Raw genomic sequence first — 17,329 nt, forward strand, 5'->3', positions numbered from 1 at the left:
GGGTGTACTCGCTTAGGTAATATTGATTAAATGGGATCAAACGGGGAAGCAAGTCATGTAGCGAGTGCACATGGGGTGGACAAGGACTTTCCTGGGAGGAAGGGGCTACGCAGGCTTTGGTCCTCCACCCAAGGTTATTGACGCCTAGTCGCCGCTGTTCCTCTGTAGGGGAAGTGTGTGGGCGTAGTCATTTCTCTTTGTCTTGAAGCCTGACCTTCAGCAAATGACCTTCCGGCCACAGTTACAACATGGTCTGCCTTGAGTCAAGGGCCCAGCGCTCTCTGACTGTCTGTAATATTTCCAAATGACTTAGCTGTCTACAATATGCCCCAGATAATGGGCATAGATTCCATCTAGCCACTTTAAGCCAAGAAGGGTCAGTGTAGGGGCGAGGGCAGTCAGCGGCCTTCTCTAGAGAACTGATTGAAGGGCTGTGGGCTAGAAGTCATGGAGTCTAGCACGCAAACCCTCTACAAGGCTGATCTGCTGGGTCCCAGTAAAGAAGCCTGACACGCTTTTCATTGGCTCCATCTCCATGGTCACTTGGAGCTCGGCAGCCTCTCGGCAAAATGAGCAACACTTCCAAGAAATTGAGGCGTGTGTCATCAGAGCATGAACATTCATACGGCGAGGCAGGTTAGGAAAGAGCCCCGTCCAGAAACCGCTCCGGGGCACTGGAGTCGGGGCTGCAATCTGCTGCTGGCTCTTAGACCCTTCTGCTGGTGGAGGCTATCTGTGAGCATGATGTTTCTTGTCATAAGTCTAATTTTCATTGTAAGAAGAGGGAGTTTGGTGGTTTTGAAGGACAGTTTTAGCTAAAGAATTTAATGATCTTGTTGAGCTTGTATAGCTTCCACCATAGTTTTTTGCCTCACTGAACCATAACAGCTGTCTGCTGCCAGTGTGGCCGGAGGCTGCCAGCAGGGGGCACTGATTGGAGCCTCTTTTTGTATATAACTTTTAGTAGTATGGTGTTGCTTTTTTTTTTTAATTATTTTATTTGTGTGTGTGTGTGTGTGTGTGTGTGTGTGTGTGGCCAGCTCAGCCCACCAGGGGGCAGGGCTGGCTGGCATGTGGTGCTGGGGGATTGAACCGTGGTCCCTGGGCTTTGCTGAGCTTGTTCTAAATAGGTGCCTTAGACCACTGAGCCATCTCACCAGCCCCTGGTGTTGCTTTTGCATATTTTTTGGCTATGCTTTTCTGCTGAATGTCTAAGGCCAAGTTAGAGTGAGACCTGTGTTAATTAAAATTAGCCTCTTGCTGTCTGTCATGGTCAGTTAGGCATTTCTTGGGGATTGCGTACAGAGCCTCTCAGCTCCTCTGTCAGTGTCAGCCATCAGGATGGGTCATGGTCTTGCTTGGCCATGTTGCTTTCTGTGAAGCCATGGAAGACATTTTCTGTTTTGGTGATCATCCTTTTTTTGTTTGTTTTGGTTCTGGTTTTTTGTTTGGTTGTTTGAGACAGGATCTTGCTTATATATGCAAGGTGGCCTTGAACTTGCTTCTGTAGCTCAGCCTGAACTCACAGCAATCCTCCTGCCTCAGCCTCCCGAGCGCAGCATCATGCCTGGCTGGTGATCCTCCTTTGGCACACTGCATGTTTGCTGATTCTCATCCTCTGGGGTCCAGCAGTCCCTCTGCTCAGGAGGTTGGGTGACTTGCCAAAGTTGTTGTACCCTGTAGAAAAAGTTCCTCCATGTCCTGGGGCCTCACTGCCCTTGAAGGGTCAGGGCCAACATGTTGGCTGCCATCTTAGCCCAGTTGCCTTCTAGTTCTGGTCACCAGGCTTCAATTGTTGAACACCCAGAAGAGAAAGCCAGCTGCATCAGTAACTACTGAGATCATAATTTGATCATAGTATTACCTTTTTTAAAATTAGAAATCTTTTAAAAATTATTTTTAAAAGGGAATGCAAAATGGTTAAAAAAAAGAGAAAAAAACTCTAGAAACAATACAGAATTTCACTAAAAATAATAATTTCAAAAATAAAAATAATTCCACAATAGTTGCTGTATTACATAATGTTATCTTCAAATTAGTTGTTTAGATTATCAGATATAAACATGCAAAAATGGTGTAAAAAAGTTATAAGACATTAAAAAGAAGGTGGCCTGGAGAGATAGCCCAGTGGTCTAAGCACCTGCCTGGCAAGCACAAGGACCCAAATTTGATCCCTGAGACTCTGGGAAAGCTGTGCTGGCCACCCAAACTGGGCACGGAGGCACACACCTGTAATCCCAGCCCTGGAAAGGCTGAGGCAGGAGGATCATTACGAGTCCAAACTATGTAGCGAGACCCTGTACCAAATAAATAAATAAATAAATAAATGATAAAAAAGAGAAAAAAATTAAAAAGAAAGAAAAAAATTTAAGCATTAATTGCTCCTTTTAGTAAATCAGCAGAAATCAGCAGTACAATTACCCAAGCTATCCTGTATATATATACGTAAATACCTTTTTCTCTTCTTTTTTCTTGTCCTTTTTCTCACCCCAGTTTTTCCTTTCCATTGAACAGATTCCATTTCACAGTATCCATTGTAGCTTTCAGATTTTATATCTTTGAAACCTATTTTTCCCAATCAGATTTTATTGGTACATTATAGATACAGATATAGATAGATAGATAGATCACATTCGTCATAGAGAATTTGTACCTGTGCGTGATAGAACTTGTTCCTTTCCCCCCATTCTCTACCCTCCCTTCAACCCCTGCTCTTCTCCCCAGTTACAAGCACTGTTTCCATCCTCTCTCACTCTCTCTCTCTCTACTTATTTTCCACCTTTCCTCCTCACTCTTCTCCCTTGCTTCCCTCCTCATTAGAACCTTTTCTTCCTATTTCACAATACCTATTATACATTTTGATCCTTCTTTATATTTTCAGCTTCTCACACCAGAGAAACAATGTGCTACTTACACATGTGTGCCAAATTTATTTCACTTAAAAGAGTATGGTCTCGGGCCAAGGAGATGGCTCGGTAGAATAAGCACTTGCCTGGCAAGCGCATGGGCTTGAGTTCAATCCCCGGTTCCAAAAGAGAAGAAAAAAAAGAGTATGGTCTCAAGGTGCATCCATTTACCTAAAAATGCCTCAAGCTTATCCTTTCTGGAAGAGCAGCACCCTCCCTGTCCATTCACTGGTTGGTGGGCGTTTGGGTTGCTTCCAAGAATTGGCCGTCGCAGGCTGCGCTGCCAAGTACACGGGTGTGCATGTAACACTGTGGCGCCGTACTTTTAATTCTTTCAAGAAGGTTTTGTTTTTTTTTTTCTTTTTTGAGACAGGGTCTTGCTACGCAGTTTAGGCTGGGCTTGAATGCACTATGTAGCTCAGGCTGGCCTTGAACTTGCTTCAGTCCACCCGCCTCGGCCGCGGGAGTGCTGGCATTACAGGTGTGCACCACCATACCCGGCTGAACTACATGTCAGTGTCTATCTGAATACTGAATAGCTGTCTTCGTCAGTCACCTCTACTTATACACAAAGAAGCTCTCGTTAGTTTGTTATTATTTAATGGGATGTCACTTAAGCAGTGTGCGACACTGTGTGGACTGCTCAGTGCCTGAGCATCTCTAACTGTAATGACACACGTATAACCTAGGTATCGTATACGCTTTTTTTTTAAACCCTATCATTTGACTGGTGTTTTCACGCTGGCTTGACACATACATCTTATCACAAGTAGTGGAAGAGCAAGGCAGAGGCATGTACCTGAGTCTAGAAAAAGATCAGCACCATGACCAAGCCTGGTCTTCTATCTTAGAGGACGTGTGCCCCAGAAGGCGTGCCTACTCGTAGTGCACCGTGACATTAGCGACAATGAATGCTGCAAGTGACCTGGAAACCTTTGTCTCTTACTTTAGTTGTATACCAAGAGCATCTTTTAATAAGAAAACCTTGTTTTCCCCACAGAAGACTTAACCTTTTGGTGGCAACCAATGGAGATACACTACAACAGTATGTTTAGCACCGTTTGTTGGAGCGTGTCTCTCACAAGGCTGTGGAAATGATTGGGATCCCATCAGTGACCAAAGGCTGTGATAAAGTGTTTCCAGGTGGCTACTCCTTTATTCACCAAGGAGAGTCCTCTTAAGCCTAAGAGGTTCCCATTTAATTATCTTAACAAAATTTTAGGTGACTGATGTTGTAGTTTGGGGTTTTGCAAGGAGAACAGTACAATACAGGACACATTTATTTCATTGAGAACGATCTTTATTTTTTAACTTAAGCTATAGCAGTAATCCTAAAGTAAAAATTTATTTATTTATTTTCTGTATTTTAGGGAAGGGTCTACAGGGTCAGGACACACATTTTATAAGATGATTTTATAATAGTCCCCCAAAGAATCATATACAAAGAGAGTACAGGAAATCTGTCCACACAGTAATGACCGAAGAATCCAGCTGAGGGCCTGGATCCCATAGTACTGTCCTGCATGAGTCCAGCTGAAGACCTAGAGCTCATAACAGTGTGTCCCGTGAGTCCAACGGGAGGCCTAGAACAACACTGCCTCATGCAGGCCTGTTTCACAGATCTGCCCTGCGAAGGCCCAGAGGACAGTGGTGGAAGCTAGACAGTTTGTGGGATGAAGGATTGGTGCTGGAATGGTGAGAGAGCTCTGCCCTGGAGCCAGGAAGTGATGCTCAAAGTAAGCACCAGAGCTCCCCTCAAAGTACCGCAGCCATCCTCGGCAGCAGCGAGGGCCTGAGCCCCTCCAGTGACGAGGGCAGCCCAGTGTCCATCAGGAAGGCCAACGAGACAGGCTTCTCCAGGAGGCTGAGCAGTGCCCTGTCTTCCTCTCTGGAGCCAGCAAGGGATGCTCGAAGTAAGGCCCAGTGCTCCCCCAGCCTGAGCCACAGCCAAGGCTCACACGAGGTCCTGAATTCCTGTGATGATCACAACAGCGGAGTTCATCAGGAAAGCCAGCGGACAAGCCTCCCAGCAGCTCCCTGCATCTCAGTGGCCTCCCCGAGCTCTTGCTTCCTCTCCAGTCCCGCCTCCTAGGCTGCTGCCAGCAGTCCTTAGGGGGGTCCGCCACGCCCAGCACCACGCGGCACAGTGGCCCCCACAGCTTATGAGACCTGGATCATAACAATGTTTTTTTCATAGGCAAAAGATTAAAAATGATTTTAATTATACATATATGGTCACAATTTCTTTTTCTTTTTCTTTTTTTTTTTTTAAAGCAAATGACAGAGACCCAGTTTACCAGCTTTTATAAACCTAAGCTTAACATTACACATTTAAACAATTGTCAAAACTTTACTAAGTTGCCAGCATCCATGCACAACTAGAAAGCATCCTTAAATTTGTATTGAACCAGAAATGTATTACCATTAATGCACATCTTTCATTACTAAATACTGAAAAAAATGGAAACTGTTTCTGTGGAGGGCACGTCCTGGCAATGTTAGCTTCACAGCAGGCGGACGCTACTTGGCTCACGTTTCAAACACAACGGAAAGCAGATCCATGCTGGTGTTAGAGTGCAGTCTTGTCCTAGCACTACTCAAGAGTCAAGGCTTACCTTGGATCACATTTAATAAAAAGCAAAGTGCATACAGAGATTACAATTTTAAAGACGACAAAATGGTCCTACTGTGTGGTCCCAACAATAAACTCAAAAGTCTATGACAAAGAGGGGCTCCGATGAGCTGTTTATAAATACTTTAGATTAAGTACAGTTATACTGAAAGTTGAGTTCGTCTGAAATCTTCAAAAAAAATGTTCCTGTTAATCCTCAAATGGTGCTTGTTATAGTTTAACATTTCTGTTAAATGTGTGCGTTGAATTACTTGTTATCCAAGCGTAGCAGCTGCTCCTTACCATTTATTGTTAAGGACTTTAACTGTCCATCTTCTTCAACTTCTACTCTTTCTTGACCATTCTCGACAATTCTCTTTGTGGTGATTTTTCTACCATTAACGATTTTAGTAGAAGTTGATATAGATTTGAAGTTACCCATCCCACTGCCGCCAAATGATGTGGACGAAAATGAAGTGAGGCCCCCATGACCTAGGGATCCAAATGAAGTAAATCCTGTATCAAACGAAGAAAATCCACCTCCAAAGGATGGAAATCCACTGAAAGTGGAGAAAAAAGAGCCTGTACCACGGCTTCTGCTTCCTCGCGGACCCCTTCGGTTCTATGGTCACAATTTTGAACATATTATTCTTGACCAATAAAAGACTCCCGAGTTGTTATACACAGACAACAATATGCGTTGCATTTGTAAAACCAGTCTTGACATCATTTTTTAAATACATATATGTATATTTCAGCACAGGATCTGTAGTAGGGTCTCACTACGCAGATCAGACTCGTAGTGATCCTCCTGTTTTCAGCCTCCCAGTGCTGGGATTACAGGCGCGCGCCACCACACCCAGCCCTGGACATCGCTTCGATGAGCTGGCAACCTGAGTGGAAGCAGGCCCTTAACTCTAATGACATCTGTCTGTAAGCCAGTCTAAGTTATAGGCAGATATTTTAAAAATCTAAAAGGTGAAAGAAAAAATGGATGAACTCAAACAAAACAGTTGTATTGTAACCAGTCATAAATTGCACAAGCAGGCAGGTATGCGTAAGATAATTGTTAACAGGCTGTAGTGCCCCCAGATGTAGTTGGTCAAGTTGAATTATAACTTTTATAGTTTTTAACTTTGTAACTATAAATAGTCGGAACTTTTTGTAGGTCAATTAACTGGTATCGTAAGAATGAGAAGGAATAAAAACTTTTACACCTGTAAAAGCAAAGACAAATTTTAAGGCAGGCCATAGGCTGATGCTTTGCTTGACTGGAAGATCCAGCTGCATTAGCTTCTCCTTATAGTTTTAATACTGTATTGTGACTGTCCCTTCTAGAGGGACAGACTGTTAAAAGGTAATTTTAGCTACTTCCAGGGGTAGATAAGCAGGGTGTGAAAAGTAGGGTGTAGAAAGAGACCAGGTGGCACTCCTTGGAGCCAAGTACGAATTGAAAATAGTCGGGGAGGAAGGCCTCCAGGGCTCTCCCCTGAGCGCTGCACGTACCTACTTGTGACCGGTTTTCCCGAGTTGCCTGTCACCCTTGGACCGCATAACCCGTCCTTTTCAGAGCCTCACTTAGCGCCTCGCAGAGAATATTGGCCGGGGTGTCCAGCCGTTCTGGAGAGAAACCATGATGAGGGAGGCTGTGCTCTGGGGACCAGGGCTGTTTTGGTTCTTTAATGGCTGTTTCCATTTAAAGCTGTTATTAAACTCACACAGTTCCCTAGAGATGTTTTGTTCTTTCAATGAGCTTATCCGTGCTATAAAAACCCGGCTGCCCTGTGCTACCTGGCAGCGTCAGTCTTGAGGGGAAAGGGAAATAAAGGGAGGTAACTGCCCGTTCTGCCCAAGGACTGAAAGGCAGGTGGACTTGGGCTAAAGCTTTTGCACTTATTCTTTGAGAGCTTTAGGATTAAATCTAGATTAGCTTTCTAGATTATGGCCTGGAGCTGAGTGAAGATCAGCTCCACTCTGGAGGGGTCTCAGGGAGAAATCAGAACTCTGGAAACTTGGTCCTGAAATTCAGCGGTCACAAGGGAGAGAACTGTTTTGGAGCAAGCATGGTTTCAGACTGCATTATTTTTCAGGGCAGGGCAGGGCAGGGAGTGACTCAGACGCAACAACTCTGGTGAAAGAACTAAATCCTAACCATCTCAGGTATAGAAAAACAAGATCAAGATCCCAGGGTGGGGCTGGGGATGTCGCTCAGAAGCATAAGCACCTGCCTGGCGAGAGCAGGGTCCTGAGTTCAATCCCCGGTACTGATTAAAAAAAGAAAAAAATCCCAGGGTATATCTGTAATCCTCTAGAGACAAAGCTGCGATTGACCCGGACTGTAGTGCCAAGGAGAAAGTTAAACCGACAATCAAAGAACCTGAATAGCTGTTTTCTTTAGCCATTTCTTTAGTCTCTTTCCAGATAGTTTTGCTATGCAGTTTGGGCAGGCTTTGAAACCACTTTGTAGCGCAGGCTGGCCTCGAACTCTCAACAATCCTCCTGCCTGAGCCTCCCAAGTGCTGGGATTACAGGCATGTGTCACTGGGCTCAGTTTAACCTTTAGAAGGAGAGAGAAAAAAATGAAAGTGTTCTAACTATATCGTTTAGGGCCTACTTTCTCATAAATGACTCTGAATCAAAAAGTTTAAGATCCCAGCCTGCAAAAAATATTACCTCAGAGGTCAGACAGAGACAGGTAATAGTCCAGTAGAAGTTTCGGCCCTAGGACACAGGGTCTTTGGGACATGTTGGGCTCTCTGTCAAGTCACCTGGGGAACTTCCCTCCATGGCAGTGCTGGCGAGGCTCCATTTAGTCCATTCTGAACATATATGTCCCAGGGTATCTGTCATACACTTTAAAAGATCACTTAAAATCTGTACCCATATCTTTCTTTAGATCGTAAAGTTTAACCTAGTTTATAGGTCTGAATAACTCATCTAAATACTTCAATATACTTACTTATCGGGGTCATCCGAAAGTTTTCCTGGCTCTTGTTTGATCTGTCTTAGATTACTGAGAGGAAAGGACATACGAACAGAGGTAGCCTAGTATGGGTTATATTTTGAACACTAGAATTATTTTTTAATGTAAGAAATAATCCTGCTAAAAAAAAAAAAGAAAGAAAAGAAATAATCCTGCTATTTACCTAACGATGTAGGCAGCTTTCTCTAGTAGCAAGGGAAGGCTACACTTTTCAAGTCCATCTTAAGGTTTCTACATTGCTGAAGTTCACAGATTAAATTTAGACCCATTATCTAGCAATCAGAATTCACATGTTAGGGATGGCCAGATAGCTCAGTGGACTAAAGTGCCTGTTAGGCAGACCCAGGGACCAGAGTTCGATCCCCGGTGGGCCATGCTGACCCTGACGGTGACTGGGACTGGATGTGGTGTGTGCCTGTGATCCCAGGGCATGGGAGGCTGAAAGCAGGAGGAGCACTAGGAGTCCGATCTGTGTAGCGAGACCCTGTAGACCCAGTATTAAATACATAAAAAATTTCACCTTTTAGTGAAGGCTCCTGTATCAGTTTTCTGCATGTACATGAAAGAAAAGAAAGGCTAACTAAAGTCCTTTTTACTCTTAGCACAGTAAGGTACAGGTATAAGTTGCCTCTCTGATGGCTGTTTTCTTTCATGAAGGGCAAATATTTGTTGAAAGCTGCCTCAGCATGGCTTTCTTGTATGGGATCTCTAACAATAAGGTGGTTCTAAAGTTAACTACCAATGAGTTGGAGAAAAACTTGGAGGAGGAGAGTTTTTACCTTATAGAGGGGAGAAAAGTATGATAGCTAAGTGGATATTTTGGGCTGTTAGGACCCAGCTTCCACTGAGGACCCTTTGGTTTTCTGTCAGAAAGTAGCCTTGGCTGTGACCCTTCAGCTGTCCTCTCAGCTCCCACCAGTTCCATGCAATCAGAGATTTGTCCCCAAACTACTGTGTATTTGAGTTCTATAAGGACAGATAACAGTCTGAGTTATCTAAAACCCCCGAAAGCATCACATAGCATTTCACAAATTTACAGTAAAATTTCAAGGCCCACAATTTATTAGCAAAGGTATTTTCCTCCTTTACACACAAATGATAAGAGAGAGCCAGGAGGTTGGTTTTTCCTTGGTTATTTATTTATTTATTTTCCAGTACTGGGGATCAAACTTGCGACCTTGTACTTGCCAGGCAGGCACTTATGCTGTTGAGCCATCTTCTCAGCCTGAGACTTTTCTTTAAACTAAATGTGCTTGGTTCATTAAATGCTGCGCTTAGGACATAGCTCCTTCTGGTCTCAGCCATAAGTGATTTTTCCATGGGCATCTCAGGTTCAGGTTCCCAAGGAAGGCTGGTGCCTAGAACACTTAGGTGGGGACATGCTTTTGTGTGTTCTCCTGTGTGGGGACAATTGTGGTACCTCAGCTTAGAGATGGGGTATCTGTTCCTCATCTAAGGTGACTGCCTTGTTTTTGGTGTTGGCAAGTGCTTATTTTCTACAGACTCAACTTAAAGGTTCTTAGCTTTCAGATAGGAAGCAAAGATTCCTTTCTATCTAACCTTGCATATTGAGAGAGAGAGAGAGAGAGAGAGAGAGAGAGAGAGAGAGAGAGAGAGTATAAAGTGACTCGGAAAGGTTAGAAATGAGAGCAGAAAAAGGTCTTTTTTTCTCATGTTCACAGTGAGTTATTGAAACAACTTGCTCGAGTCTTCACTCTCAGCCTGGAAAGGCAAGAATGGGGCATCTCAAGAGCTCAATTGCCTGCTCACCAGCGGAGGATCAGACCAGGAAGGAAACTGAGGCAGAACAGGCTTGACATTTCTTTTGGAGTATAAAGGAGTGATTGGGGCAAGTCTGTTTCAGTGAAACTTGTCCCTCAAGTCTTTTTAAAAAAATTTATTTATCTATTTTATTTATTGCGGAACCAGGGATTGAACTCAGGCCCTTGTGCTTGCCAGGCAAGCTCTTATTCTACTGAACTATCTCCCTGGGCCCTCGAATCTTAAGAATAGCCACCAACCTATCATCTTTTAACTGGTGGAAGCAGTCCTGTGACTTATTAAAAGGCATGTAGATTTTGTAAATATGAACTAATTTCATAGAACCATTTTACAGCATTTCATAGCAAAGTCCAGCAGGGGGCGCTCTAACATTATTTTCCCCACCACAGGTCAACTAAGGAACGCTAGTTTAGCAAATATTCCAAATGCAACATATACAAAACAGGAATAAAATGTTCCACTACAGAAGTATCATAACCTTCTCAGTTTAAATTTATTATTTTTTTAAACAAAAGACAAGTATTGGGCTGGGGAGATGGCTCAGTGGAATAAGCGCTTGCCTGGCAAGCACAAGGGCCTGAGTTCAATCTCCAGTTCTGAAAAAAAAAAAAAAAATGACAGACAAAAGACAAGTATTAATGAGCCAAGGCATAAGCAATTGACAAAGATATGGAATTCAAAACAGACACAAATGACAAGGGTGACAATTTTGATTACCTAAGGGAGTCACAATCCAGAATCTCTGAAACAAAAGCAAATTCTTACCTCTATTCAGTTATCTCAGAAGAAGACGTCCAAATGATATATGTTGTATGATACAGAGATAAGAGCTCGAAAAAAACCATATAATAGAAGGGAAATATCACTCCCAACCTGATAGATGTCTGATATCCTGAATTTATGTTCTCTAAAATCAAAGAATGAATTCTAGGAACAATGGAGGTTAACAGCAGAAAATATTTATTGAGTGAAAGACAGCTCTATTTTGGGGGGACAAAGAAAGCTTCTAAGAGATGCAGAAGGGGTCCAGAGGAGGTTGCCAGGGACCCTACTTCTCAAGGGAGTTTTACAGAGCCAGACCATGAGGTGAGCTAGGTCTAAGGTGGGACAAAACTACAATCAACTAATAAAATTACAAGTATAGTCGCTTGGGTAGCTTTGATCCAACAGGGAGTCACAAGGTGAGTGTGAGGTGGGACAAAGCTATGGTGAACCAGTAAGATTAGGCTGTACTCGCTTAGGTAATATTGATTAGGGTAATATTGATTAGGGTGTACTCGCTTAGGTAATATTGATTAAATGGGATCAAACGGGGAAGCAAGTCATGTAGCGAGTGCACATGGGGTGGACAAGGACTTTCCTGGAAGCTTTGGTCTTCCAACCCAAGGTGACTGACGTCTATTTAGAGTATCAGTCACTGCTGTTCCTCCGTAGGGGAAGCGTGTGGGCGTAGTCATTTCTCTTTGTGTTGAAGCCTGACCTTCAACAAATATGCCTCCAGCCACAGTTACGATCCGCTCTTCTGTTCTGCACTGACTCTTGAGGGCCCAGCTCTGTCTGACGGCCTACAATATGTCCCGATGACTTAGCTATCATAATAGTAACGAGGAAGGACCCAGGGCTTCGCGCACGCCAGGCCATTCCCGACCACTAAGCCGCCCCTGCCCCATATTTTCTCATTTCTTGAGCACATCGTCTATGTCTGAAATTTCCAGGTCACGTGATAACTCCCTGTTGCGATTTAAAAAAATTGTCAAGCTCCTATCCAAGTGACTGTGTAATTTTACGTTTATATTATTAAACATTTTTGACCAGGAACATGTGAGTTCCAGCTTCTCCACATCTTTGATAGCATTTTTTGGTCAGGTTTAGGTCGGTGTGAAATGGTGCCCTATTGTAGTTAGCTTTTCCTTAAAGAATAAGGATGTTAAGCACCTTAATGTGTTTATTAGTCACTTATATATCTTCTTTGGTGAAATGTGTCTTCAAATCATTTGTTCATTTTAAGATTTTATTGTTATTGAATTATGAGTTCTTTATGTATTTGTATCACCTTAAAGCATCAGAGAAATTCTACAAAGAGTAATGAAATTTATTGGGAATAAAAGAACACTCCAAGGGGGATGTGCCTGCATAGTAAGTTGTCAGTATATTCAAAGAGGTTGAAGCAAAGAGAAGTTTTTAAAGACAAATGGAAGATTATATTAAATATTTTGAATAATAATCTTTAGCCAGTAAAGCCATCTGTTCTTGGCTTTTCTTTCTGGGAAGTTTTTCTGATTACTAACTCAATCTATTGACTTATTGGTGATCAATTTGTATTTTTTGTTCCTTCTTGAGTCAGTTTTGCCGTCCTTTTAGGAATTTGCCTATTTTCAAGTGAAGTTACTTGATTTGCTGGCATAGACTAATTCAAAGTTTTGGGCTGGGGAGATGGCTCAGTGGAATAAACGTTTCCCTGGCAAGTGCAAGGGCCTGAGTTCAATCCCCGGTTCTGCAAAAAAGAAAAAGTTTTCTATCCTCTCTTTACTAAGCATACAGACCATTATTTTTTAAATATATGTTTTAAAAATATTTATTTATTTGGTACATGGTCTAGCTACACAGCTTGGACTCATAGCGATCCTCCTGTCTCAGCCTCCCCAGTGCTGGGATTATAGACATGCGCCACTGAGCCCTGGTTCCGGTTGGCACAGCATGTGGTACTAGGGATGGAATTCTGGTCCTTGCACTTGCCAGGCAGGCACTTAGACCACTGAGCTATCTCCCCAGCCCACAGACCATTATTTTTTAAGGCAGCCGTAGAGCTAGGGATTAGGGACCTGGGAGTAGGACCCTTAAAACTCCACCAAGCTAATGGTTCTCATGAAGGCCTGTCTCTTTTTATTGACCAAATGCTCCCAAGGATATTGCAAGATTTTGGTTAATTTGCAGATTAACCTGAAAAGGTAGATTCTGACCAGTGACCACTTTTCCTTTTTTTTTTTTTTGTACTGGGAATTGAATCCAGGACCTTGCGCTTGCCAGGCAGGCGCTGTGCCACTGAGCTATGTCTCCAGCCCTGACTCTGTTTTTGCTAGTTTTTTTTTCTTTTATGGAGTTACTTTTCTCTTGTTGCTGAGACAAAATACCCAACACTCAAAGTTAGAGGCGGAGAGGTTTGTGTAGCTCCCAGTTTCTAGAGGCTTCAGCCCACAGTGGGCGGCTCCAAGGAAGCGGGGCACGTGGCCTGGGGCAGCGGTTCATGGCTGGGGAAGACAGCAGCCACCAGAGTCAAAAAGGGAAAAACAAGCCTCTTTCTGCCCCTTCTATCTTGTCCAGAATTCTGGGACTAGGGCAGTGCCCATCCAACCGTGGAGTTGGTACAGGGAAAAAAACTGGTCTCAGGTGGGTGACCTCCAAACAATACAGGGAACCTCCAAATGACATAGAGAAAAACGATCTCTGGACCTGACCTGCACGAGTTCGTGTTCTCTAAAGCCGAAGAATGAAATTTTTTTTAATAAATATTTATTTGTGTGTGTGTGTGTGTGTGTGTGTGTGTGTGTGTGTGTGTGGCCAGCTCAGCCCACCAGGGGGTGGGGCTGGCTGGCATGTGGTGGGGGGATTGAACCGCGGTCCCTGTGCTTTGCTAAGCTTGTTCTAAGTAGGTGCTTTAGACCACTGAGCCATCTCACCAGCCCCTGAAGAATGAATTTTAGGAACAAAGGGAGGTTATGAGCAGAATATATTTATTGAGAGAGAGAAAGCTCCTGTCCAAGAGAGGGACAGGAGGGGAAGCCCGAAAGGGTAGTTCCCCCAGGAAGTTGTCTCTTGCAGGGACTTTTATAGAGGAAAACCATGTGGTGAGGTGGGTCTAAGGTGGTGAAAAGGACATGGGAACTGCTTAGTTGGGCATGAGGTGGGACAAAACGATGGTCAACCAACGAGTTTACAAGCAGCACTGCTCAGGTAAAATTGATTAAATCCAGGACCAAATGAGGAAGCGAGTCACCTAGCAAGTGGGCATGAGTACGGGACAGGGTCTCTTCCTGTTGGGGTTGGGCTAGTGACTCGTTTGGGCTCTTTCAAGGTGATTGATACCTATTTAGAGTATCAATCCCTGATGCCCATCCCTGGGGAAGTATGTGGCTGTGCTTCCTCTTTTGTCTTGGTCTTCAGGCGTGGCCCATATGGGAGTGCCTGTCTCTTCCAAGTTGCCAAGTCACCTTGTCTTCCGTCCTGTCTCCTTGAGGGCCGGGCCTGTCTGACTGCCTATAATATTTCTGTCTAACTCGGCTGCCTGCAACAGAGTGACCCAGCCGCCACCTGCGCTTAGCCCCAGCGTAGCACTATGAATCAGTCACACAATCTAGCTTCAGCTGCCTTGGAAAAGCCCATCCCATGCCCACGCGAGGCTTTGGGCAACGTCCACACACAAGCTGTAACATCTACCATACTTTTTCTTTCTTCCTTTTCTTTTTCTTTTCTGTTTTCTCTTACTGAGCTCTTGCAACCTGGCCCCAGGGGCTGGCTGGGGAGCGCAGCGTGATTGCCGTCACACCCCCGCAGCAGGACCAGCTGGGAGTGGTACAGGGCTGCACTCAGATGAGGGATTTGGGCTCAGTTATTCTCTAAGCCACTCTCAGTGTCTAGCCTCTGGTGTCCCCTTTGATAACAGAAGTTGTTGAGTTGTTTAGTACTTGGTAACCTTTCCTTGAACTTCATTTACACATTATGTTACACAAAACACAGGTCTCCAGCTCCTGCGTCAGTCAGCTTTCCATTACTGTAACAAATGCCTGAGGTAATTCACTTATCAAAATAAAAGGTTATTGTGGCTCATGGGTTCAGGCTGACTAATGTTTCTTTTTTTTTTTTTTTTTTTTTTTTTTTTTTTTTTTTTTTTTTTTTTTGTTTTTTGTTTTTTGTTTTTTGTTTTTTGGCGGAACCAGGGATTGAACTCAGATCCTTGCATTTGCCAGTCAAGCGCTTATCCTACTGAGCCATCTCCCCAGCCCCCCAGGCTTACTGATGTTGAAGCTTTTGTGTGTCATGGTATCTGGATCAGAACTGCTCACCTCATTACCAAAAGAGAGAAAGAGCAGGCTCTGGGGTCCCACTGTGCCCTTTAAGGGCACTTCTCCAGTGTCCTGAACGCCTTCTTCCAGGATCCACCTCCTCATAGCACCATGGGCGAGGACTAAATCTTTGTCCCACTGGGTCTTTAGAGGGTTTTCAGAGACAAACTGTATCAGCTTTCTCAGCTCTATGTCTGGCTTCCGGGAGCCCTGAATAAATGTTCCCTCCTTAGGTAGTGCGGTGGCTCTTGTTGCAAGTTCTGGGTCCTGGGGTTTAGGGTCTCTGCTTAGTAGGAGCCGAGCCATGGAGGTGAGAAGGGCCCATGGCGGAGGCTTTGAGTCCAAGCTGTCCTAAAGAACTTCTGCTAGGCTTTCTGAAGCTGTCCCCTCTCTAGGCCACAGGGTAGGTGTTCAAACTCCCTGCAGGCCTGCCTTCTGTATGCCCTTTGGCCCCTGGGATCACCTTTAAAAATATTTGTTGAATTGATCAGTGTTAAGCAACTTTGGAATTGGGCTGCACTTACAATTGTACTTTATGCAATTCTTGTGGTCACCTGACTGGACTTTGAGGCTGACCCCAGAGGTGGCTACTGTGTCCTCTCCTGGGAGGACAGGCTGGGTGAGGAGTCCTCCGCTGCTCAGGCCTCTCTCCATTTCCCCAGCGAGAGCCAGCCGCTGCCTGGAGTGATGACTGCTGTCTCTCTGTCTGGGAAGGCAGAGGAAAATCCTGCCCGCAGCTTCTGATCTTATTAGTCAGATTTTCCAGGGAAGTGGAATCCGTGTTAAAGATTTCCATGGGTGCTCTGGATTTGCATCTTATTTTTGACCATAGAGCCTGCTGCATCAGCCGTGGCCACAGCTCTGTTTCTGACCTCGAGTGCTTATACTGTGATGGCAAGCAGTAGGGACAGATCTGCAGGTGAAACCCCTGTGCTCCTGCCCCTGGCCAGCTGGAGCCCGGCTTCTCTAAGGTGGACACTGTGGACCTCTTTTGGAGTGCTTGACTCTTTGTTGGCCAGGTCTTAGGCTAGGATCAGGGCTTCCCAGTCTGGGCACCCTAGGTGGCGTTGTTTGTGACCCCAGCCCCCCCCCCCTTTTTCTGATACTGGGAATCAAACTCTGGACCTTGCACTTGCCAGGCAGGTTGTGCCACTGAGCTATATGCCTGGCCCCAAGTGCCTTTGTGTGTGTGTGCTTCTGAGACAGGGTCTTGCTGTGCAGCTCAGGCTGGACTTGAGCTCACTTTGTAGCCCAGGCTGGTCTCAAACTCCTAACGATCCTCCTGCCTTAGCTCTGGCTAACCCCATGCTCTTGGGGAAGGCAATGTGGCAGAATGTGGGCTCGTGTGGGCTCCCTCTCCAGTTTGTTAACTGTTTTGAGGATTCCTAAACTGGCCCGTGTTGCCCTGCACACCTCATGGTGTCCATGGGCCTCACGTTCCCTCTGGTGCAGGTGCAGGTGCAGGTGGCAGCCTGGGATCCCCTGGGCACCCTCCCTGTCACTGTGGGCACACCCGGGGGTATTTGGGGCCTTCCCAGCGCAGTCCCCTCCCTGGCTGGGCTTTCACTGAGCTGCCCCCGCAGCAGAGCACAAACAATATCCTTTCTATTTGGGTTGACTGGACTGCCCGTGGGAGCTCCCAGGGTGTAACCTGAGCTCCTGCCGTGGCAGCTGCACTGCCCCGTCCTCGTCCTCGTCCTCGAGGTTGGGGTCTGAGCCTCACCTGCCTGGCGCCTGTACCTGTACGGCTGAGCCATGGCAACGTGGCTGGGAGCGCCTGCAGCGTCAGGCCTGTACCAGAGGCGCCAGCACCGGCCGGGCCCCAAGCCCCCAGAGCCCAGGTAGGTGGGGAGAGGCTGGCAGGGTCCCCAGGACAGTGGCCGGAAGGCTGGGCTTCTGAAGTGCCTGGCTGGGCTCTGCAGGGCACAGGGACCTGTGCTGGCTACTAGGAGGGTGGGTGCCAATAGGAGAGCTGGGTGCGGTGTCA

General features: G+C 45.3%; 1 protein-coding gene across 5 annotated transcripts in view; it reads left to right on the plus strand.

The window, feature by feature from the left end:
* Lims2 (LIM zinc finger domain containing 2) overlaps positions 1 to 17,329 on the plus strand; it is a 60,220-nt gene that overhangs the window by 7,729 nt on the left and 35,162 nt on the right. The window contains exon 1 of one of the 5 annotated variants that reach the window (XM_023709776.1): positions 15,998 to 16,261. The exons of 3 other annotated variants lie outside the window; for them this stretch is intronic. Coding sequence is in view for 1 of the 2 variants with exons in the window: in XM_004626319.3 (XP_004626376.1) it covers positions 17,098 to 17,183 (86 nt within the window). In the remaining variant the exon portion in view is untranslated. Of the gene's footprint in view, positions 1 to 15,997; positions 16,262 to 16,643; positions 17,184 to 17,329 lie in introns of those variants that run through there. One more of the 5 variants, XM_004626319.3, reaches the window with a different exon arrangement.

The sequence above is a fragment of the Octodon degus genome, unplaced genomic scaffold, assembly GCF_000260255.1.
Source record: "Octodon degus isolate 3935 unplaced genomic scaffold, OctDeg1.0 scaffold00014, whole genome shotgun sequence".
Classification (NCBI taxonomy): Eukaryota; Metazoa; Chordata; class Mammalia; order Rodentia; family Octodontidae; genus Octodon; species Octodon degus.